General features: G+C 35.5%; 1 protein-coding gene across 1 annotated transcript in view; it reads left to right on the top strand.

Annotated features, from left to right (window-relative positions):
• Positions 1 to 697: 697 nt before the first annotated feature.
• LOC110467768 (atrial natriuretic peptide receptor 1) overlaps positions 698 to 25,697 on the top strand; it is a 34,165-nt gene continuing 9,165 nt past the window's right edge. The window contains exons 1-15 of the mRNA XM_077790406.1: positions 698 to 751; positions 1,722 to 1,818; positions 4,620 to 4,752; positions 7,138 to 7,261; positions 9,142 to 9,246; positions 9,742 to 9,844; positions 11,402 to 11,547; positions 14,041 to 14,113; positions 16,389 to 16,536; positions 17,942 to 18,028; positions 18,297 to 18,440; positions 19,199 to 19,320; positions 20,951 to 21,092; positions 23,949 to 23,983; positions 24,942 to 25,042. Coding sequence (XP_077646532.1) covers positions 698 to 751; positions 1,722 to 1,818; positions 4,620 to 4,752; positions 7,138 to 7,261; positions 9,142 to 9,246; positions 9,742 to 9,844; positions 11,402 to 11,547; positions 14,041 to 14,113; positions 16,389 to 16,536; positions 17,942 to 18,028; positions 18,297 to 18,440; positions 19,199 to 19,320; positions 20,951 to 21,092; positions 23,949 to 23,983; positions 24,942 to 25,042 — 1,614 coding nt within the window. The remainder of the gene's footprint in view (positions 752 to 1,721; positions 1,819 to 4,619; positions 4,753 to 7,137; positions 7,262 to 9,141; positions 9,247 to 9,741; positions 9,845 to 11,401; positions 11,548 to 14,040; positions 14,114 to 16,388; positions 16,537 to 17,941; positions 18,029 to 18,296; positions 18,441 to 19,198; positions 19,321 to 20,950; positions 21,093 to 23,948; positions 23,984 to 24,941; positions 25,043 to 25,697) is intronic.

Below are 25,697 nucleotides of genomic sequence, written 5' to 3'. Positions count from 1 at the left end.
ATTCTGGAGAGCTGAATCACAACTGAAGATTTGTACTGGCAGTGCTTCAGTGAATATAGATATTCATGGACACATCTGTGTCTTTATTGTTACTAGTGTAGCTACACAGAAATCTGTTTCACCTGTGTATGTAGCAGGACACTTGGATAGAAGTTGCCCTACACCTTCAGGGATGGAGAAATTGAAGTCACAGGGTCTCACACAATTCAGGTTGGAAGGAAGCTCAGGAAGCTGGTCAGCTACTCAGCCTTACCATTCACCTTGTACTGGTAGCCTTTACTTGCCTTGGTGTTTATATGCGTCTGCTTTGGGCTCAGCTATATCTGAGTGTTTATGTCCACAGCATCAATTCATCTGCCTAAGGGTCGGGTGCTGCTCACATTTGACAAAGCATTGCAGAAAATGCCCCCAATTGGTTTTCTAGTTTTAAGCAATAAAGGGCACAAATTTTGGGAGGGTGGGGCTACCCTTAAAACAAGTGGGGACTTTTCAAAGGTTTTCAGCATAGGTGCAGAGGGGTATTTCAACCCTGTGAAGTGGAAGAGGAAAGGAGGAGGCAGAACAGCTGCAGCAGCTGGAGTTGCCAGGATCAGCTTGCCTAGCAACCCCCTTCTTAGGCAAGGGTATCTAATTCAGAAGCAACAGCAATATCAGCAGAGCCCTGACATTTGGGTGAGCCGGGTCCACATTAGGAAGCATGGGAGCTGTCAAGTCATCAGCTGTAGAGCTCCGAAGCCTCCTCAGTTTTTTGGTAGGTCTATCTAGATCTGCTTACCAGAACTTATTCCTCTGATCCATGCATTTAGAAGGAACTGTACATGGCTTATTACAGTGAAACAACTATTTATACTAGTTGTTGATTTTTATTTTAGTAATGTAGAAACCAAGAGTAGTGGAAGATATATTGGAAAAATAAGTTATGCATTTCAATCTTATTCCATTCACATTGTGTTGTGATGAGCAATTGCACAATACAGTAGATGATTATGCTTTAATAATATATAGAAAATAATAGCAAATTGTATAAGTATATTATCTTTTTCTAGAAATAGAATAAGCCCAGAGTCCATTATCATAGAGTACTCTGATGTGGTAATTTTTAATACATGGCTAGTATAATCTGTTACAATGTATTGTATACATATATATAATGTATATTTTATCACTGTTGTAATTCAATCTGTGTGCTATTATGATGCTGTATTCTATGGATAATAGGCTTTTGCAATTCTTATTTTATGTGTCCTTGTATATATTAACATTTATATGGATAAAATTTGTATTGTGTTATTAAAAGTTTAACAAAAAATTATTGGTTCAAAGATTTTACATATGAAAAATTAAAGAAACTGAGCAGTTTGGAGTGAGGGGAGTGCCATTCTAAAAGCAAACAAGAAAAACTTCTTTAAATAAACTGTCTGTGTGCTAATGGTCCTAGAACCATCTGCTTTTTGTAAAGAACCATTTTGAGAGAGAAAGGTTAGTTAAGCCTCCTAACTGTTTCATGCCAGTTTCTGGACAAATCAAAATAATGTACAGGTTGTGTTCATATGGAATTATCTTTTTTTTTTTTTTTCCCTCCAGAAGTTGGAGAGGTCAAAATATGCCAGTCTATATTTCTGCATTTTGTTTGATTTCTGTTAGGAGACGGACTCCATCCTGTCCGTCTTCTTATCCTGTCTTTTTTTGACTCTTTTTTTTTCTTTCTTTTTTTCTGGCAGGTGGTATTAGTGGAGGGGTGGCATGATTTAGATAACAAAGACTATGACTGTTGGCCCCTGGAAAAGCCAGATGAGTATAACATGCTGGACTGTGGAGGTGAGTGAGTGATAAAGAAGATTTGGTATCTTACCTGGGGAATGGCTGAAAGCCCAAAACTGAAGTATTCATAATGATAGCTTTGTCAAGATTGTTGTTATCTGTGGTAAAAAGCATCTAAATCAGTGACAACCTTTCTTCCTAGAGAAATAAGTGAAAGAAAACAACTAAAGATACTTCAGAGTAATTATTTGTCCAGTATACCTTTGTTCCAACAGAAAAGTAATAACAACAGCTGTATTGATTTGCCCAGGGAGAAACTGAAAACATTTTCTTTCTCATTAGAAAACCAAATGGAACTTAATCCAAACAAAGCATGGTGACAGTGCAGCATTGTAGCAAATCTATTTGCTGAAACTTTGCAGTGTCACTTCAAAAGTCTACTGTGCTTAATCAGTAAGCCAGTAAGCAAAATCACTGATTCTACATCATGATTTTCCACCTTACACAAAAGTCTTCCACGAGTACCTAAAAAATCCCTGAGACCTTTAAGCACTTACTCCTGCCAGTTTCCAGAATTAATTTACATGATGAGATAGCAACAAAAAAAAACCCCAAACTTATGTTGGTAATTTATTGAGATGAAAAACTAATTAAGGAGCAATTTATATGTATAAAACTCAATTTAAGTATAAGAAAAGTTTCTTATGCTCTTTTTAGGGGTTTTAAAGCAGTTGAGCAAGTTTCTTAGAAAGGTTGTGGCTTTTCCATTCTTGGAGGTTTTTAAAGCCTGACTAGACAAATACTAGAGAACATCCTTGTGATGACTCTGCCTTTAGCAACACAGGCTTGGACCAAATATTTCTGTAGGTGCCTTCCCAAATCAACTCTTCTGTGATCTTTTGACTCTGTAACAAATAAATAACTGATGTAAAGGAACACTTTGTTTATGTTGTAAAAGGTAGGAGCAGAGACAAGCGTTCAATAAGGTTTTTAGAAAAAAAAACAACAGCACCTCAGAAGGTAGTTCTAATAAAACACTCCAGGAAATATACTGTTGTGTCACACTCTTAGCTCACTGTCACAGTTAAACATTCTTCAATTAATTCTGTTGGAACAATGAATTTCAGAGACTTTCTAGATAATTTCAGCTAAGACTTTTATCCTTGTATGAATTTACTATTGGTTTAACATTGAAACAGCTACTTATCAGTACAGATGCCTTGTTTAAAGCTATTTTTATTAAGTACAAGGAAAACTAACATAAATAGGTTGCTTAATTAATGTATACCCATTACAAACAGTTTTAGAATGAACTTCAAGCTCTATCCTACCTTTCTTTGTAGGTTTTCTTTGCCATTTTCTGGTCATTGCTAGAAGCAAAACAAACCACAGATACTGTAGCCTCATTGCTGTGGAATTAACAAAAGATTTTCAAAGCTTTTATATATGGGAGAAACTGTCATTGAAAGAAGAGCTTGGTTTACCTTTGTGAGACCTTTATAAGGAAGTAGAAAATAATTTAACTGAAATATGTGCTGGCCTTTTGTCTTCATTCTTCTATATTCTTTGAAGCTTAACACTTTTACCTTTAGTAGAAGTGACATTAACATTTTTTTAAAATCTTTGTATTATAGTTTTTCACATAATGTTAGCAATTAAAATGAGTCTTTACTTTTCAAGGGAGATTATCAAGGGAAACTGAGGTTATTTTACAAATTGTCTGATAGTAGATTGGGGGGGAAATAGTAGTTTCAGTACAGTGCAAGCAAAGAACCTATTTGTTAAAAGAAGTATGAGTGACAAAAGAGGTCATAACTGAAAAACAAGAACAAAAAAATGAGATGGCTTATAAGACATGTAAGGTTTACCAGTCCTCTACAGAAAAAATTTAATACTTCCTGGCAAACTGAGTTACACATTTTCATTAAGTAAGTAATTTGATGTGGTTCATATTAAAACCTTCATACAACAATAGACAAAAAGGAAGGTGAGTGTACTGGGAAGATTTTGATGGTGTTAGGTTTATGGATTTAAGACTTCTCCCAACTTTTATCTGACTTCATTCTCAGGCCCAGAGGACAAGAGACATTATGGGGTAAATCATCCTGACCAGTTATAATTGTGAAAATAGAAAATAACAGATGTCTGATAGCACTCCTTCCACTCTTCTGTTCTAGATGCCGTATGGTTCCATGCATTCTTAAATATATAATAATTAGTACACATAATTTATGTTTCATGAGTTCAAGAGTTTTGACTCAACTTTGTGTGTGGTAGAGTTGTCTGTTCTATAATAAGGTGTGTCTCAGTGAAAGCAGCTGAGAATTAAGATCAATATTGCCTGATCAAAAGAGGAAAGCAAAAATGCCAGAGCAAATAGCAATGCTATATACTGGAAGCAAAGTTAGTTTACACAATATGAGCAGATTTTTTGTTGCCTTTCTCCAACTGTTTGGTGTGAGTGTCAGATCTCTTCAATTAATGTGCACTTGTATTTACCAATATAGCCACTAAACTACATTTCACTTTTTGGCTCATAAAAAGTAATTGGAGAATACTGAGAGGGTTACTCAGAGGGTTCTGAAGCACTGGAATAGGCTGCCAGAGAAACTGAGGATGCCCTATCTCTGAAAATGTTTAAGGCCAGGTTTGATGGGGCTTTGAACAACCTGGTCTATTGAAAGCTGTCCCAGCCCATGACAGGGGAGGAGGAACTAGATGATCATTAAGGTGCCTTCCAAACCAAACCACTCTGTGATCCTATGAATAGATGGAAATGCATAGAGAGAAAGTTTTACAGTATCTGTTAAGTAAAAAATTATAGCAAATATTCTGACCCATGATTGCACTGTTTCTAGGGCTGGAGATGACATGGGTGCAAAGTCCTCCAGAAAAGGCTGTGAGTGGGGAATCCTTCAATGTGACCTATGCAGTCTTTGCCTCAGACAGTTTTTATCAATATGCTGTGCAAAATGGAATCCTTTCCCACAGGTATTACTTCTTATAAACATGCTATCCTGATCCTGAATATATGAGGATTTTGTGTGTACATACTCAGTGGTATAATTGGAACAGATACTCTGGGGTTCTTCATTAATTCCTTCATCTTTTGAGATCTCTCACAGCTCTGTTTGCCATGCTATTTTTCCATTTGTTTTCAGACTAGCCATCATGGCATGTTTGCATTCTAGGTCAGAGACAGGACACTTCACTGCTGTTACAGTGCAGCTCTGGAATCACTTCTTGCCTTCTCTACACATTGAATTTATAGCTGAAGTTTAATCATGAGTCACTAGATCTCTGTATTTTATACTCATTTCAATCACAAGTATTATTCAAGTGTACAATATGGAGGTGAAAAAGAGCTAGTTCAACTCTGAATCCAGTTAATTTAGTGGTCAACTGTGCTTGATTTTTGTGGGATTAAAATCACTCCAAAAGCTTATATGTCAGCTCACACACTGTGACTGTGGACATCAGCAGTTAGGGAGTAGGGGTCTAAGCTCCAGATCTACAGATCTGGATCTTTAAATCCAGGGGGAATGCACTCTGTTTTCACACTTTTGTTTTGTAAGTATCAATTCTTCATTCCTAAATAGGATCACCTGGGACAGAGAGTGGGACCCCACTTTCTTTGTTGTTGTGTAAGAGATGTTTACGGAATATTTTTCTCTGCCTGAGTGTTCACATTGCAAAGTTCAATTATAAGAGCTATTATCCAGAGTTATTTTATTTAATATTGAAAGGTGATACATAATCTATTTGCAACTGCAAAAGGTTGTTTTTTTTTTATTATTTTGGTCATCTATATACTATGTTTAAAAAATACTTAAAATTTATCACATTTTATGAAATGTATGGCTGCTAATAGTTCTGAGAACTTAACCATTAATCAGGTTTTTTCACTGCTTGGCATGAATCTGATTTTTCTAGTCTTCCCTGGGAAAGCTACTCCCTCAAATCAGCAGGGAACTTGGAAAAGTCTGCTTTTTGTGTTCTTATACACACCTTAAACATAGAGACAGATGGCAAATATTTTATAAAAAGAGATAAATCTATGCTGCAATTTTAAAAGGGATCAAATTTGCATTTCATTTTGTCTAGGTTATCTGATTGACACTAAAGGTTACAGTGCCTGACCCAAATATACCTGAGGTTGGCAAATCAGTGTTAGGCATAATTGGAAAAATTTGAAATAAAGTTATTGAATAAAAAAATAGAGAATACTGGATAAAGGAACTGGATAAAGAAAAGTACATGATGGACTTAGACACCAACTTGATTAACTATTTTTCTTCACTTCCAGTATGAACTCAAAGGCAAATAAATTGTAATATTTTGTTTAGGTGTTTTGGAGTTTGACATATTTGCTTTTCTCATATTTCAAATATGTCTATGCCCTTGTAAATCTGGCCATGAGTACAATCTATGTTAACCTAATCCTCTGTGGTTTTGTTTATTTGTCATAATAAACACCATCTTCTCATAATAAAAAAAAAACTATTGTTTTAGATCTACTCATTATTGGCTAATTCTTTCATTAAGGGCAAGCCAAAAATAAATCCTGTGTTCTGAAATTGTTTTATAAAGATCCAACAGAAGTGCATAACATTTCAGCTGAACTGCAATTGATTCTGGCTGTATCTGAGTAAATCATGTTTGCAGAAAACAATTTTATCTTGCAGCCAAATTTGTTAGGGTGATGACCACTGAAAATGTAACTGAGGAAAGAGTGTTGCATTACACATTTCAAGGTGAATACCTTCATCTTCCAGGAATGAGTTTTCAAAAGCTGTTTTGCAGAACATTCTGTTCAGAAAGTCCATTCTAAATTTGTAGTTTGGGAAATTGTATCTGATATATAAGTCCATTTTACTTATTTGCCTTGGCATTTTAGCTTGTGGAGTGAAGACTGGAGCTAAATTGTCTGTATGAATTACATGCATAGATAAAGATTTCTGACTGAAAACTTTGAGACTGGAAGTAGACAGGGACACATATATCTGAGAATGGAGGTAGAATAATAGTGTCTTTGTCTTTGCCAGATGAAGAAGTGCCAAGTAATCCCTTCTGGTCATGAAGTCAGGTTGGAAAGAGAAGTGGAGGTTGGTCCCTGCTTGCAGCACAGTATCTGCTAGTAGCCCCTAGTGCATGGCAGTCAGCAGAGGTCCAGGTGACAACAATCTCTAGTGCTCCAGGAGTATTTCAGCTAGAAGACAAATGAAAGAAAGAATGATTCAACAGTATTTATTTCACTGCATGTTTTTGCTGCTAGCTTCTCTGTGGAGGATAAAGAACAAGCTCTCATATGTTTGTTGTAATTTGCATGAATGACGACTGGATGTAAAAGTTTTTCTCTCTCTCCTGCTTGATTAGCAATGCTACTGCTGCAAAGGAATTCTGTGAGGAGCATGACTGTCCTGCCAGATGGAAAGATGCAAATAGGGACAACTGCTGTGTCTATCATGCCAACATTCATTCCTGTCCTTTGGCCTTCATGGTAAGTAGGATGGTGCAGCATCATGTGCTATTTCCTTGCTACTGGATGAGACATCACTGTAATAAGCAGGTTCAAGTTTGTCAAGTATTTCTGTGATTACAATTAGACCAAATTTATATAGTTTCCTATATATTCACAAATTATGGTTCACTAAAGCCAGTATGGCAATGTCTGTCAGTTTTAGAATTTTTTTTTGCACTGGATGCTGAGGCTGCAAGGCAGTATTCAGAATCTCCCATTAGTGGGACTAGTTTCATCTATCTGAGTTTACTTGACTTGGACTACTGTGCATCCAAAGACAAGGAAAGACAGATCACTGCATTCTAAAACAAGCAGAGCAAATTGTCAATTGCATGTATTCCAGTCTCTCTGTTTTATAGAGAGGGTGGGAATAATTTGCTTGGATTACTGGAGTTGAGGGGGGTGAATATTACCAGCTGTGACTTACAGAACTGAAGCCTATTTACCTGTGTCCTGAGATGGAATATTTTTTCTTCATTGTATCAGAGCAAAAAAAAAAAAAAAAAAAAAAAAAACCAGAATCTAAATACAAGATAACAAAATTTGTTAATTTGTTCATGCAGAGAAGGCAAGATCCATTCTTAGCCTGTCTTCTTGGCCTGTCCCTCTTTGTATAACTACTTAAAATTCTGATTTAAAAATGCAGTTTGGAACACTTTTTTTTTAATCAGTGAGGTAAGCCTTGCCCTGCATAAGAACTTTCATGCAGCTGCCCAGTTTTTCTAATTGATCTCCGTTCTGGAAATGTAATACATTCTTCATGATCAAAGGTGGTGTAATAGGAAGCCCAGCCTCCACATCTTGCAGCTGTTTCATATACCCTTCTGTGTGAAGGTCTAATGACTCCACAACAGCTCTAGTTTTCTTCTTGGCAATCTGTTCTTGAGGACTTGTTTTATTAATGATTCCCTGAAAGACTTAGCTGGTGCCAGGACTTTGATTTAAAAGAGGAATCTCTGATGGAACCATCACATCAAAATTTTTGTCTAGAAACATGAAGTAAAAAACTTCAACATCCTACTGCTGTTGTGACCTCTCTATTATTTCTATTTTCACAATTAGTTCTGCTTGAAATAATGGTGTGGAAATGGCAAAAGTGTGTTCACCAACATACCTAATTTGGTTTCTTCATAGTACTCTAAATATTAGAGTTGCTTTCTAGAGGAACTCCAAGCTATTTGACTATTATGCCATTGAATATCACTGCATAACATTGAACATACACTTCAAAGTAAGTTTTTTCCATTGTTTGAGAGGAATTTGTGTTTTCATTGCTTTATTTTTTCAGTGTCATGTGTTCTAAAACATTTTATTTTGTTTAATGTGCTCCATTTCTTTTGACTTGGTTTATTACTTACAGTCCTTCAAAATAAATGTCTGAAGAATTACCTGGAATTAGGAAACAGGCTTAATCCTTTCAAGTAAACAAAAAACTACAAGGTTTTTGGACAGCCAAAATTAATCCTCTGTGTTTGTAGTGTAAGAGGTTTACATCTTAATAGCTTTATTGAGAAAAGCTCTGCAAACAGGCCCTGAAGCAGTGCTTCCCTTCTCATTAAAGAAAAAAGAAAAAAAAAGCTACTGTATCAAAAGTGACATTTCTCTAAATCCCCTTGAGAAAACTATTAAAAGTGGAATACAATTCTGGTTCTGGTTTTAGCACAAGAAATTAAAAAAAGTGAACCAGCTTCATAAGAACACTCATTCTATGAGTGTTTTGGCATTTTGATAATTTTGATTATAAAATAGAACTTTATTTGCTGTTAGAGAACATAAGTACTTTTGAGAAAGTAAGAGAGAAGGAGCTAGGACTTTCATTTTGTTATGGTATGCTGACATAACCAATATGTCTACTAAAGGCTAAAGGAGGCATATGTGGTCCATGGATCCCTGATGACGGTCAGATATTTACTCACACTTTGTCTACTGCTGGAAAAATGAGCCAAAGAAACTGGACTGCCAAGGTAAAGTATATTTATTGCATATAGGATTTTACCTGATTTGCTCTTTTTGGAGCTTACTTGTACTGAGTACTTACTGAGTACTATTAATTCCCAAGTAACTTGACTTGGAAGTATCACCTTTACACCTTAGGTAGTTAGTGGAAGGAATTGGGACAGGAGGAAAAGGAATAGAATAATCTGTCCATTTGAGGTCCACACTAAGAATATATTTCACTACTGACTGGACTGTGGTGCAAGTTCATATGACCACTAGGGAGCTTCTCCCTGAAAGAAGTATCAGGAAAGCATACATGGCAGAATTCACAGGCTGATAGTCCTACCTGGTGAGAAGAAGACACACCAGGACCAGTGTTTCTCACAAGAGCAGTCTCTCCTGATATTGAAAAAAATGCACAAATTATTCTGAAGGATACACAGTCAGTCAGTTCTTGTTATAAAAGCCTACTCTATGCAAGAGAAGTTTAGAGCTTGCTGCTTTGTTCACTTGTTTCACAGGTTGTTTTAATTCATGTGGGTGTGACTTCTCTCATCGCACACATAAGAGTTGGGAGAATCCAAGCTGCTCTGGAAGCAAAAACCACAGTCCTGCCTGCAGTAGGTATGATGTAAAATGAAAATGTGAGCTAATTGCTTATTGACTGCAAATCTCGATGCTATTATTATTCATGCATAGTTACCAAGAGTAAAAGTGATTCCTACTCCAGCCTTTCTTTGAAAATACACAAATGTCTTCCTGAAATTCTTCTTCAGCTAACACTGAAGTCTGAAAAAGTGTTTGAGCTTCTAACAGTTGTATTAATCTAGAACAATAGAAAGCCACTCTTGTCAAGTAAGTAGTCAAATACCATGACTATTGGTTTTAGGTACTACAAGTCTTATCTGCAGTTCATGGGACTATGAGAATATTCCTCCAGCTAGTGTTCTGAGAATCCAGACACTTTTCCCCTGAAGGGGAGCAGACTAGTCTTAAACATATTGGAAAGGTAGAAATCCATATTGGTTCCCTTGTTCACATTAAAAATTGTTCCCAAGGGCATCAGTCTTTCATTCTCTTTAGTATACCTGTATGGAGGGAAGCAGAATGACTGTAGCAATTCTCTTAGTGCTGTCAAATTTTAAAAGTGGACTTGTTTAATAAATTAAACACACAACCTGAAGAAAATTATTGGCTAAAATAAAAGTGTCATCACAATACTATTGTTAGCTACTCTTCTGAAAGCGTGAGACTATATTTCAAAATGTTACAGGGAAAAAAAAGAGAAAAATGCAAAGCAATTCCATTGTGAATAGAAGTATTTATCTGTAGAATTTTCTACTCATTTCAAAACAACTGCAGCTGATTTTTCTAGGAAACTTACAATATATCAGAGAAGAAATTTTAAAAAATGCAGCTCTACCCCTGAGACAGAAAGTGACTTCTGTTATTATCTTGGTATTATGCTGGAATTAGTGAGGCTGCAACAGAATTATTACTGAGCAGTGGATTTTTTTAAGTTTTTTTTATTAAAAAAGAAATTACATAGTGACAGAATAATACCTTCAGCTCACCTCTGAAGTCTGAAGTACAGCATGATATTAGTTTAATCACAGAGGTAAAATTGAAAGACCATTCAAGACATGGGAGAAGGACTTTTGTTATTTAAGACTTTTGTTTTAAATTACATCTAATATTGCTGATAATTTATATAAGACTTTGAGACTTTGGAATAACAGAAATACTTGAAGTGTGGGTTGCAAAATTTCTTTCTGCAATCCCCAGTGTCTATTGCTGCTGCTGAGGAAGGGTCCCTGGCTTCCTGGGAATCACAAGTGTTGGATTAAATACAAAGAATGCAAAATAAAATGCCGGCCTTGAAGACCTTTGAGTTTCTGAAAAAAAAGTGTGGATAATGAGAAATACAATAATGAGGAAGTGATTTATACACAAAACATGTCAAAGGCTCAGATATAATTAACATTTAACCTGATGAAAGAGAACCTGTACTACTTCAGAAATTCAGATTGTTCTTTAAGTTGCTGGGATGGTATCTCTGACTTCTTCAAAATTTATGCTTTCTGGGATTCTGAGGTTTCCCGGGTCAAGAAACACGTTTAAATCTGAATACAATCATGTGGGCGGATGAAACTGTCTTAAAATGTTTTGTTTTCTAATCAGTCTGTGGAGATGGCTTTTGTGAGGAAGAAGAAGGCTGCTCTATCTGTCCAGCAGACTGTGGGGAATGCCCTCTTTCTGTTGATGTTAGGATAGCAATTGCCTTACCAATATGTTTAGTCTGCACTGGCTTCATTTTGACAGTCATGGTAAGTACCTGTTCTCTACTCTTTTATTTCCTTTCTTTTCAATGAATTCATTAGATGGAGTGGAGCTCTCTCTAAGTGGAGGGAGAGATTTTCTTTTGCCTCCAGCATCTGTGTGCTATGGAAAAAAGCAGAAAGGAGGGAAACAACTTTTAAAGCTTCCTTATGAAGGAAAAAAAAATTCCACGACATGGGGAGTAGGGGATGCCAACAAAGTAAGAGTACTTTTAACTCACAATAAAACTCTGTTATGAAATTAACAGCTTCAAAACCTTATAGAAGCTAGAATTACAAAAGATTTCAAAGACAAATTAGGTAAATTTATAGAGGGATTAAATAGCTCCATGAGAAGCCATTAAATGTCAGAGTTCAAACAGAACTTTAAAATCAAAAAATTCAAGTTGGGATATTCTCAAAAGAATCATGGGGAGAGGATAATTTTTTTTTTGGTTGCTTGATTTTTTAAATAGGTTTGCTTTCTTAATGTAACAACCATCTTGGTTCCATTCAAAGTTATTAATTTTGCATAATAGTTATCAATTATTATAGCAGACTCATGAAGTAAAAACAAAAAGGGAATGAGGAGAGAGGAGTGTATCAGTATTGGAGAAGTAGTTTTGGGAGTCTTTGAATGAAAATGTCTGTATAAAGAGAGAATGATATTATGGCTTATTACTTAAGAGTTTTTCTGAGAAAGAGTGTCTACATTACTTCTCTGTCTGCATCTTGAAAAAAATGTGGTTGTGAGTTTCATAACAAAGGTTTATCAGGTGAATATGGCAGCTGTAGAGTCATTGTATTGCCTATGATCATAACAGGTAATTTATTTAGACCTTGGCCTATATATCTTGTAAAACTATAGCCTCCGGTTTCCTCAGGGATTCCTCCTCTCTCCATCTTATATTGCAGTTGCAGTGAGCATCGGAGGTAGGGAGCTGTACAGATAGGGAATGATAGGAGAAAGGTGATGGCTCACAAATTAAGGTTCTAAGGGAGGCCTGGATTATGTTGTGTTTGTTTGTCTTTCTGTGCCTCACTGTGACTTTGTGAGTTAGAACCAGAAGCACTGTTGAAAGCTATTTGAGCATTCATAATCCACAAAGAAGTTGTGACAATGAGTTTTAGAAAGGAAAAACCACATGATATGATAGAAATGTGCAAATGGGCAGATGAGAAGTTCACACAATTTTAGATGACTGGCTTTTTAGAAAGAGTAATGGAGATTCTTGGCCTTGCATATGTTTATTTAATAAAGTTCTTGTAGCAAAATGTATTACTCCTGCTGTTTTTTTCTGTATGTTTGGAGTAGTTTGGTTTTTTCCCTTTTTCATTTCTGTAGACATATTCCTGATAACTTCTTCAATAGCAGCATCATGGGGGTTTTAAGTTTTATTGGTTTTACTGTAATAAGATAGGAAGGATTATTTTATCTAATTCAGGAATTGATATAATGTAAAAGGAACCATCTGGGAAACGAATACATTCTTCAATGTTTCGAGTAGCAGAAAGGATTCCTTTGCTATCTGTGTCAAAGGAAGTAAGCCTAGTATTATCTTCTTGCTAATATGTCTTTGTACAGTCACACCTTTGCAAGATAAAATGTAGATTTCTTTCCTTAGAAGCCTTTTGAAATAAATAGGATGACTTAATTTTGATTCAGTGAGTTCTATATTTGTCACAATTTCAACCAGTATATCAACACAATCTCCACAACCTGTTCCTTGTTCATTATCTGGGCTTTTATTACCTGTTTCAATGAATGCATCAATCAGTCCTAATATTAAATTTTGCACTATAGAAAACGGTATAATGATGATAAAATGCTGCCTTGATTTGACATTTTGGCATTGACTATGATCATAACAACTGCATAATTTAATCTGTTGCTCATATGAAAGCATGTATTTACACTTTGTAAATGTTAGCTTTATATGTTAGCTCTACCAAAAATCAGATATTAGCTCAATGCCTTCTTTATAAATAACCACAGAATTCCTACCTAATATTCTTTATGATAGAGCATTTGACATAATATGGCCTAATTAGTAGGTCATGGGTGAATTTTATTCCAAGATATAAGATACATTGCTCCTTATCTTGGGATTGGGATGAAATGTGTTCTTGTCATGTACTTACATAACATAGGGCATTTCTATGAGATGGTGCAAACCCTTCATTTTATTGTTCAAGCTGAAATGTGAATGTATAAATGTTGACAGTAATGGATAGTTTAGACAATGCAAAATATGACATGTAATTAGTGCTGGAATATACCCTGTAAATTTTTTTAAGTATTTGTTAGATGCCTTTTTCTTCTAAGCCTGTTATTAATACTTTTCATTCTAATGTTACTGTAAGACATATGCTGGATGTTTACACTTCAGATTTAGTTTCTGTTCTTTAAAATGTTCATATTTTATAAAAAATAATCTCTGAGTCAATTTCTTCAAAGAGATGAGGGCTACATTAGGAGTGAATTTTTTTTTACTCTTGTAGTGGTTTCAATATCAGAAACAAAAGATGCTTTGGGATGAAAGCTGGATTATAGACTTTGCCTGCATCAAACAAGGTTAGTAACTTGTAATTTTGATACTGTGATCACTTTACTTATTAATTTAATAATAATAAGTCATTACTAATTTAATAAGTAATTTACTAATTAATTTAATTTGAGAAATTATCTGTTATATTGTTCATATTTTAAGGATCTTGCAAAAAGGGAAGCTGTTTTTGAAAGACATATCCAGTATTTCATCCCTGTAATTCTGTGAGCTACTCACTCATATTTTTTTTATCAAACATTTAGATGATAAAGTAATTTTAAATAGTTTCCTTCTTTTTATTTATTTTGATTTGTTAATCAAAAAAGACAAGCCTATCCCAAAAGAAACATATGAGCTGTGGAGTTGTACGAAATAAATTACAGTTGCTTCGGTGGATATACCTTTCTGTATAATTGATCTCAGTAAATTATCCTGGAATTGCACAAATATATTGAGGGATATAGTACTATCTTAATTTCTCTCAAAGTATGCTGTCTGTGGCAGACTTTCTACAAAAAGTAATTAATTTTGACCAGAGGTTTGGAAGACTTATTTTATTTTATCTTCTATTTTGAAAATATTATTTAATTTGTTCTAATTAAACAGGTTAAGAATAAATTCAGGTGTTCTTATATGCTTTACTATGCTGTACTTAAATACATATAGATTATTTACTTCTCTGTTTTTGGGTTTAGCATTCAGAAGGAAAACAACACCTAGATCCTCAGAAAGCATGACTCTATAGAAGTCTGCTGTGCTGATTGTACACACTCTCATTTTCTGTCTCTGGGAGAAATTGCTCAGCAGATGTCTGCTTTATCTGTGTTCTGTTGGGTTGCTAGTGTCAAGATGTTCTTGTGATAATATATAGTAAAGATACTTTCAGCCTTAGGCTTGAAGATTAATTTCTGTATGCTTTTGATAAGATATCCTTGTTGTTGTAAATAAGAGATTTTTGCTTAGAAATTAATTTGATTACAGGAACCAAAATAAATTTCAATCCAGATTTTTGAAAAGAGAAACAGAGAAAGGTGTTTTTCTATACAGCAAAAAGTAACATGAACAAAAATTTCAACTGAAAGTAAATTAGTAAAGGCGATAAGCATCATGTGTGTGGGAAACCAATAGAAAGAGACTGACAGAAATTAGAAGCATGGTCAAAAATAGCAGATTAAAATTACTTTGCAAACTCCAAGATGAAAGATATAACTTTCTTGGGAAAAAGCCTGCAAAGCAGCAATGCTGTTTCAGAGTATTAGTCTAAGAGTGATGATTAACAGCTTAATGAGGACTGATAACATTATAAGGTGACAGACAGTATGTCCTATCTGGATAGAGTTGTTTGGAGCTACCCACAGTAGCCTGGAATGTACAGATATCTAAATGAAAACACATCAGCAGGTGCTGCACCCAGGGTATGTAGCACTCAGTATGAAAAATTAACCTTATTTTTTTAAGATAACTTCTTTTTTTGGTGTATTGCATGTATATAAAGATATAGAAATATATGCAGTCTTATTCTCAAAACTATCTCAGGGATCTGCAATGCATTTTGGGGTGGAATGCTGTAGAAAGCTTCAAATGTCAATGCAATTTTGAACTGCATATGGATAATACTATGGTGTGGGAACATGGCAGTCCTGATTTAAGGTGAGATGTTGAACTTCCTCAGCAAGATACTTCTACCAGGGAGAATTGAGAGGTCTCAGCAATTCTGAGACTAATTGGCTAAATCTGGATTTAGATTGGAGATTATGGCATGACGTGTAGTTCATTAAATTTACTTTGAAGTCCATTTTTTTACTGTGAGCTGGTCAACAGACATTAAAAAATGTACATTGAAAATCACTGGGATTTTTTTCCTCTTACTGTATTGTTGCTCTTCTCTGACTTCTTTCTGGTGTCAGAATCACTTCCCACATTCCTGTACTTTGCAGTCTTCTAGGAGCTCCAAATAGACTTGTTAAAGTATGGCACAGGGTTTACTCTCCTTCCCTGGGTTCTGTCCTCAGCTTCTATGTAGCAGCAAGGGCTAATCATCTTAAGAGCAGAGAAATGAAAGTTGCATAAAATTCTGAGGATTAGTGAGAAGTATCTCTGACAATGAATCATCTTTGAAACATTTTTTACTTTCTGTGCAGCAGTCTCATTCCAAGCAATGGCTTTCTCTCTTAAGTATTAACACGAGCAGGTGAGATGCAAAGATTTTGAAAATTCTGTATATTTGTTTGTCTCTGGAGTCTCCACCTGTGCATAAATAGGAACCTTCATGTGCGTTTTCTCATCCCATATCCCATTTAGATGACATTATACGGACAGCAACAGGAAGCATGATGAGTGCTCCCCCAGCACTCAGTGACTCCGATGTCAGTTGTGTTACTGCTCTGAGCTCCAGCGCAGCAGCTGCCAATATGTCCAGGACTAAATACTTCACCCAGACTGGGAGATAGTAAGTCAATATATTACTAATTTACTGCAGTATCTACTATATTAGTTTCACCTTGATTTCAATTGATAGGTAGCGAAAAAGCATGAATTTGTCATGCTAGGCCAAATTCGGTGAATTAAGGTCATCATCTGACTTCTGTACCACATATTGGCTGTGGTGTATTTTACATGCCAGGCTTCGGGTTTAGTTGTCATTTCTCCTTTTCTCTTAAGGGCTTTTTAAAAGGTTGTTGGTACATAAGAGGTCTTGCATCTGTTAATGAATGGCCCTTGGTGTTCAAATGTATCTGAAACCAAGACTTTTGTAAATACCTTTTTTCTAAAATGCAGGCAGAGCAAACTAGGTTATTTGCTCTAAAGAAGGGCATCCTCTACAGTAGCACATTAGAAATCTTGTCCTTTAACCAGCTTACACAACTCAAGTTTCAGAGCATTTTGCCTCAGCATTTGAATAAAATTACAAAACTGCATATCACATAACTCTAAGGACAAATGTTATAGATATATCCTGCCATCCAAAAAGCAATGGAACATGTGCAAAGCTGGAAGCAGTACTTATCATTTGAATTCACAGAGAAGGATCTGTGCTTTCCAGGATAAAGAAGCTTACTTGGGATCATTGGCTGGGGGAGAAAGTGCCTTCAGCATAGATTATGGAAAATCACAGCCACTTCATTGATGAAATGTTGCGTTCAGCATTGATCTTTTTTGCTTCTTTCTGAATGATGACACTTTCATCATCATCATCATCCCCTTCCTCAGATGACTCAAAGTCAAAAACATTTCTCAAGTTTTAAAAATGACTGAATGGAGCTGTCAATCTCATTGGTGAAGCACCCACAACTGCTACACCAAACACCCCATACTCTGTATTTATATGATGGTTATCAATAAAATTCCTGCAGGTATATCCACTGAATTCCTTTAGTCTAAAAAAGAAAATTGCTTTGTTCTTGATCAAACTCAGCTGCTTCTTTGCTGAGAATGCTCAACCCCATGAGAATAAAACCTTGTTAAATGTCAGTGAAAGAACTGCTGAACAGTAGCCAGAAGTAATGGATAGATGGGAGGTGGCTGTTTTTATTTCTCTAGCTCTGACATTTCCTTTGCTGCTACTCTGTCATCAAACTGCCCCAAATTACTCTAACACCCACATTCCAAATGTTGTCCGCAGATCAAGATTGATTGAATATAATCACTAATGCTTCCTTTATCAAAAGAAACAGGGTCATGTCTCTTGTCTTACATTCAGAGTTACAACCACATATGGACATGCTTAATTCTCTGCCTTATCTCTAAAGATGTGGAGCTATTCCCTGTTACAAAATATGTGCAGCCCATTTTTGTAGTATCGCTGGCTTCTGAAGTTGCCCTAAAACTATAAACAGCATTTCATTCTGTTTCAGTGATGGCAGAATAGTGGCCATAAAGAAAATAATGAAGAAATCATTCACACTCTCTAAAACCATACGTAAAGAAGTAAAGCAAGTGAGGTAAGAAGTGAAATCTAAAAAATATATGTTGTTCATTTTTACACTCATTTTTTAGGACTTAAAATCTTTCCAAATGTGACTGTAAATTCATATTTCCCTTTCTTTCAAACTTTGCTTGAAAGAGAGCAAGGATTTAAATTTCCTTATACCTGTTTTACTTTTTCTCTATCTTGTGAGTCAAGGCACTGGGTTTTCCAGTTGCACTACAAAACGAGATGGACATCTGTGAAAATTTCTGTTGTGCTGTGATTTTTTCTGATTTTCACAGGGAACTTGACCATCCCAATCTCTGCAAATTTATTGGAGGTTGTATAGAAGTTCCAAATGTTGCCATTGTCACAGAGTACTGTCCCAAAGGCAGCCTGAGTGATGTGCTCCTCAATGAAGATATTCCTTTGAACTGGGGTTTCAGGTGAAAAAATCCAACTTTTGAAAAGCTAAATGACATAGATCATGCTATATGCTGTTTGGGACAAGATGTTAATTTTAGATAAGTTCTTGTCTAGACAAGCCTGTACTGTGATATAGGGAGAAGGAGGGAGGGAGGGAAATAATAAGCCAATGACTTGTCAACTTTCCCTAGTCATACTGCAAAACTTTTAAAACCCTTTATTTCTCTATAACTTTACTTTGTTCCCAAGTATCTTAGGGTATCCCTATTCAACTAAAACCCACTACATTTCTGTTTGTGAAGATATATGGGTGAAATGATTAGCATACCTGCAAGTTGTTTATTGTTCTTAACAATAGAGGAAATGAACTCACATTGTCAATTCAAACTTTCACAAAGGCAGTGACATTGTTTTTTGAGATCGATCTTCTTGACATGTCCTTTCTGCTTCTGCTGTATGCTTGCCTTCAGCAAAGAAAAATGGTTTTCAGAAAGGAAGCCTTCCAAATAAAGCAAGGAAGGTAATAAAATTGTTTCACTTGTAAACATGTGAAAGCACTCCCAAGGATAAAAAAGTACTGACAATTTCTAGAAGAAACTTTACTCTCTTGGCCTGTGAGCTCGGGGAGATCTGGATTTTCAAGCAGTCACTTTAACATTTTGGAAAAGTTACCATGGGGACACAAGTTGAAAGCTATAGGTTCTGTAAACTTCAGTAAGCTTTGGAGCCATTTTTGAATGAATTTGGAAATACTATCTCACTGATTTTTGACTTTCAGGTTTTCTTTTGCTACTGATATTGCTCAAGGAATGGCCTATCTCCACCACCACAAAATGTGTCATGGACGGTTGAAGTCTAATAACTGTGTGATAGATGACCGGTGGGTTTGTAAAATTGCAGGTAAAGAGAAGGCTAGAAAAAATTTTCAAAACTGTCCTGATAACCCCCTAATTATACATTTCACATGTAACACTTTTCCCAAATGCATTCATATTGACATTTCATGTGGAATTGCTGACTGTGCCAGACTTCACTAGCAGCACCTTGTGCTGAAACAATTTCGTGTTACATTATCAAGTCATTTAGTATGTGTCATGGATGCACACTTCAGATCCCACAAATTATTCAGTCTGTCAACATCTGAGCAGAAACTCTGCCTCATTCTTTATTTTTTTGATAAAGAGAGAAACCTGAGGCATGGACAATGGTGTAAAGAGATGTAGTCATGGTGACTGATTGGTAAGCGCAAGGTCGTTTAATGGAGAAAAGCAGACTCAACTCAGAGCTTTTAAGTCTTGTTCACAGCACTGAATTGTATTCTCCCAGAGATGGAGCTGCAGGTCAGGTCTACTCTTGGTACAGGAAGACAGTCTGTAGGAACAGTAAAAACCACTTGAGAGTCTAGATTAGTTTGCAGTTGCCAAAGGTATTTAAGGCAATTATAATCTCATCTACTTTTTGCCCAGAGCAGTCATCATACTCTCTAATCCATAGCCATCCTAAAAGCAGCAGCAGCAGATTTGTTTTTCAGTGGTATAACCTATCACTAAGTCTCCTACAGGGCCAGGTTTACTTCTCCAACTCCTTCAGTAGCCTTCTGTCTTGAGAATTGCCTACTCTGCTTGGAGCAGGTTGTGGATAAAAACATAAAAATTATACATTGTTGGATTACATCTACTGCATCACCTTAGCACAGCTCCTGTCAGTTGAACAGGATATCTGTGAAATCATTCAGCAACTTCTGTTTTGATTCTGTTCTGTGTCAAACTGTAGTGTTTTCAAATCTTCATGGTTTATCTGGATGCAGTAATGTCAAACAAAATAAATAACAAATGTGGGAACTTCTTAAAAAATTACCTCTGCATAAAGAACTTCTTAATTGAAGGTCACTCCAGATAAAACCAGATGTGTCTGCATGCAGCCTTTGCATACAGTCAGAGAGTGCTGTTTACATAAGAAAGAAAACAGAAGTTAGTTGTTTTTTTCTCATTTTTCTTGATTCTGGGTCATATGCTAAGAATTCCTTCTATATTAGGCTAGAAGTATAGATGGAAGGATGTTTTCACATCTATGCTGCCTTTATTCTGATGCTAGTAGTGTTCAAGTAATATCCACGCTCTGATTTTAAGCTGTTAGTCTGTCTAATTAGTAATTACTTGAGCAACCTGCCACCAGAGATAAGGATCAAGGGACAAAGTAGAACAGAAACCTGTACTTTCATGGTAACTCTTGCACTGAGGTGAGACTATTATCTGAAACTAATTTGATAAAATAATAAAATAATTCTGATTGCAATGGGTCACGTAGTTCAGTTTGCTGCTGTCATTCCGTCTTGCCCAAATATTTGGTTTTCCAGATACTATATTAGCAATAATTTAGGGGGGCAAGACCACATAAACTCCACTATTTCTAGACTAAGATGTGTATTTAGAACAGGGAAAATTAATTTATTTAGATAGCTGTCTACTACTGCACATGTTTCTGGGAAGTATCCACTGAATAGTTTGCTTCCTGTTTTCTTCCACTTTAGATTATGGCTTGCAGTCATACAGAAAAGAAGATTTTCCTGATGGATCAAATTCATCCCAGCAGCATTTGATACAGATTTACACAGCTCCTGAAATACGTACTCTTTCAGACTTTGAACCCAGTTCTATGTCCGATATCTACAGGTAGGTAAGTTTTCCTGATCTCACTTCTAGTAATCTTGAGTATTTCATAATGACAGTTAGGCTTGGTGTAATTCTGTTGTTACTCCAGGTACATGTTGGATTGTATTTTTAAAAGGATTGGTCCGGGAACACAGTACAGCATAGTTATCACAGGATCTTCTCTTTCAAGGTAGATAATCAAATACTGAATCCACTGACATTATTTAAAAGCAGAGTTGGCTCAATAGTTTATAAGGAGTCACTTGACTGGTAAAATAAAAAGGCATAAAGATCTACTATTATCTAATTATCTTTTTTTCCCCTGTTCTTGTTTCTTATGAAAAGTAGAATTATTTTCAACAATGGCAATACTTTAGAAGTTAATACCATAAATGTCTTAGAATTCTATTATTGAACATCTGTACAATTATTTGGGGGCACATACATGGTGCCAATATTTGGTTTAGAGTGGAAAAATAAAGAGAAGGGGGAAAAATGGATGCACTAGCAAATAGCTCAATTCCTTTCCTTTTGAAAGCCTTTATAGAAGATCGCTTTCCAGTGACTTGTCTTCCCAATGGTGGACTGCTTCTAGCCAATCACTTTTCAGACAAGTAGGAACACAATTGTAGACAAATATCTGCATATACAATATGCTTGAACATCATTACTTTTTATCTATTCTGTCAGATTACCTGAGCAAGAACTGGAAGTCTAAGTAATATTTCTGCCTATAGACTTCAGTATGTTAGAATTTTCTCCAAAATAGCTCAGCTAAGGCAGTTTGGGATTGTGTTGTTATTCTGGCTATTGTCATTTGTCCTGTGTCGGTCTGTACTTTCTCAGCATGAAGTAGTCTTTGAAAGAACTGTGCTCCAACTAAACAATAATTTTAGGATTGTCTTATACATTCCAGTTTACCATTGCCCTGCAGCCAGAATGTATCCCAGAAAATGTTTCATTGGCTTGTTCGTCTCACTTTGCTCCTGCTCTGGATAGAAATCATTATTTGACTTTGCAGGCAACTTTGCCTCCTGAAGGCATTTCTTGCCAATCATCCCCTTTTAAATAGTCCTAAGATCTGATTTGCTCATATGGTATATGTCTATTTGATATTCAGTGAATGTTTTTTGGATTTATCTTGCTGTCCCACCCACATGTCTGCAAAATCTACATCTTCTTTTGTGGCACTGCAGTTATTAATTTCTTAATTAAAAAAAAAAAAAAGTCAAAGCAGTGAGAAATCACACCAAAAAAGGGTGAACAGAGACATGCAGACAGGGAAGATAGAGAAGTACCCTGTACCATTCAAAGGGTTGTCTTCTTATCTGTGTTGTTCTTTAGAATTTGCATTTTAATAAATTTTATTTTTTATTATATGAACAGGAGGTAAGCCTTCCTGATACATGTATTTGGCCTCACTGGCCAGGCAGTATTGATCCAGTCTTGAAATCCTCAGTTTTTATCTGTACAAATATTCCATTAATGTTCCTGAAGGTGAGGCCCAAATAAAAAATGAGTAGACACTGCAGGAGAGGGACTTGTAATTACAGATGAATCACTTGCTTTTAAAGTTCTCTAGAAAAGTGTTGGTCTGATGGAAAGCTAAAATGGAAATGAGAACAGAAGCATGAACGTAGCTCCTGTTTTGAGCTGAAGAGGTTGTTTTCAGTCACAGTTTCTCCTAGATTGGTTCTTCTTGATTTGTAATCATCATATGAATTCCACCATCCACAATGGATAGTGAATTTTATTGGGCAGTGCAGCTGAAGAGGAATAAAATCAATGCTGCTCTACCAGACTTACTGTAATCTAATTATTATCTTTGAAAATCTGTTTTAGCTTTGCTACCTTACCAGGATAGATTTTGCTTTCTCCTACCAAATCACTGCAAAATTAATATATAAATTTCATGAGATTAATTTCTAAATTATTCATGATGTTTTATATGCATTATTTTATTTTCCAGTGGTGGTCCACAGGTGGGCTGAAAGATAGATAAACGTATCCTGTCACCAGCAGAATGCCTTACAGAACAGTGCAACCATTTGCAACACAGCCAATATTGAAAACCAATATTCTCTAAAAAAGTAAATGTTACCAAGCTGAGAGGCATGCAGGGGTAAATTATTGCAGTTTTACTATATAAAGAGGCATCTTTATCCAGCCTGGATGGAGATTGGAGGAGATGCTTGCTGGAGGAGATGCTTGCTTCTAAGAGATCACTGTTCTGGAAAATCTCTAATGATTTCAAAAAAAAAGACTAAGTTCTCTGCTTTTACTGTCTTTTTCCATTCTTCATTGTTGATGAATGTATTAGATCTTAGTTCACCTGAGGAAGATAATGACCACAAAAATATAATTCAGAAGAAAGAAGCAGAAATGCTTACTATAAAATATCTCCTCTGGACACACTGTGTCATCATAGACTTTATGGAGATTTTCTGGAACAGCAGTCTTTTCAGTGGCTAAAAAAAAACACTCTTTCCACTGGCGCTTCTGGTGCACCTGCTCCTAACCCTTGACTGGAGCAAAAATCAGACCCCTATGTTTAACTGGTAGGAATCACGTACATAAATCTGCACATATCACCTCTGGATTACATTAATTTTTATAGAAAAAAATTGCTTTGCTGTCCACCAAACTCAAACATCTCTGGGACCTATAGCCATGAGAGGCAAATGCAATGAAACATTCAGTAACAAATCCCTGAAAACACAAAGTAGTAACAAGTAGCAGCACCATTGTCATCCTTTCTTTTAAGATACTGGGATTTCAGTCACAAAATGAGAGAGAATAAGAAATCATGAAAAGAAGAAATCACTCACTCAATTGACTGTTATTGCATTAAGATTTTTCTTCATTTTTATTTTGCAGTTATGCTATCATTTTACTAGAAATTGCAACAAGAAGTAACTCTCTGGCAGTAAGTAAAGATGAACTATCTGTAAAATTTGCATGACAACTTTGATTCTGTTTCTGCTGAAGACAAACCCAACTTTGAGTTACTGCACCTTCGAGTTACTTGATAAGCACGCATTTTCCTAATGACTTTATGGATGCCAGTTCAGTTCCCATGGAACATGCAAACAGGTTTTACTCATAGGTCTACCAGTTTTCCATTTCAGAGCTCTGAAGAATATATGATAAAAATAGTGTAGCTCCAAAACTGGTTTTTGATTCGTTTTGTGAGGCTTAATGGCTAGGTGGATTCAGGGAGAATGTATGTATTAATATCTTTCTTTTTCTCCTAGTTCTTCCTTTTCCTGTCATTTAAGGCCCTTTAAATGGAATCTTGCAGTAAAAAGAATAACCTAGAAAAGCAAATTACTTGCTCTCCATAAGGAAAATACCTGTTTTGTGGGTGTCTTTTGATCACTGCTAAATGGCAAACACAAAAAGAATGCACCTTGAAATTGAAAACAGATGGTCTGGATATATAACCATGTTCTCTCTGAAAGAATTTGCTTAACAAGAGTTGTAACAATAAAGATTTGAAACTACTGTTTTTCCAGTTCTCACAGTTTGTGATAATAGACTAATATAGTCTTTGTGGTCACTTAAAAGTTTACCAATATCTTGCCTGGAATTTGTTTGTTTCAAAAGTTGTTTATGTCATATGAACACTAAGATTAAAGCCTGTCAGCCATGAAAAAGCTTTTAAAAAAGGTGACCCATTTTATACTGGGTTATATATATATATTTATATCCTTTCTTTTCCCTTGTGCTCTTATGTGAAAAAGCTGACTTAGAAGTGATAGGGAAGATGTTACAAAAGTGATGATGATAATAGTAATATATTTTCAGTGGCTGGCATGAAAACCATAACACTTATTTCAACATTGTTTAATCCTCTTTTTTGCTAGAAAGATGATGTGCATTCATCTGAATATTCTTGGTGCCCATCTTTGGCAGAATTAATTTCAGGAAAGGCTGAGAATTCTTGCCCATGTCCCACAGATTATATAGAGGTGAGTAAAATACTATTGTAAAGTACAAATTGTGAATGAAGTACAATATTGTGTACAAAAATCATTTATTGAAGTGAATTGACAATGTCACAGAAGTTTTATAGCAATATTACCTTTAATAAATATAAATAACCCAGAAATCAAGAAGTACACTTGAAAAAAGGCAAAATTAAAATAATTAATATCCTTAATAAAAAACCTGTCATTGTGACAATGAAATATTCAGTTATCCCCTCCAGCTTCCAGTGTAATAGATTATTATTTTAATATTTAATCATTGATTTTCGTGCAATTTCATTTTATTATAATGTGTTGAATTCCATACGTATTTTATGGTAGTAATATCTAGCTTACTGATGGGGGTCTTTCACATAATGAATTCTGTGTCAGGCAAATTATGAGTTTGGTTTGTTTCTTATGCACTAAGTCTTTCTCTTCAGTAGCCTTAGTAAAGTACACCCCCTTCCAGTTTAAGTAAATCAGAACAAGATGGGGTCATCCTCATTTCAGGTTAAGTGCAATATAATTCACCTTTGCTGGTTTGTAGCAACATAAATGTAAAAAACTTCTCCTTAGCAGCACTGTTTTTAAATCAGAAGTTGACATTCTTAAGGGGTACTCCAGTTCTTAATATTTTGTGAAATTTGTGTACAGA

The sequence above is a fragment of the Lonchura striata genome, chromosome Z (genome assembly GCF_046129695.1).
Source record: "Lonchura striata isolate bLonStr1 chromosome Z, bLonStr1.mat, whole genome shotgun sequence".
NCBI lineage: Eukaryota > Metazoa > Chordata > Aves > Passeriformes > Estrildidae > Lonchura > Lonchura striata.
Note: the sequence above shows the minus strand (reverse complement) of the source record. Positions and strands in the feature narration are given on the sequence as shown.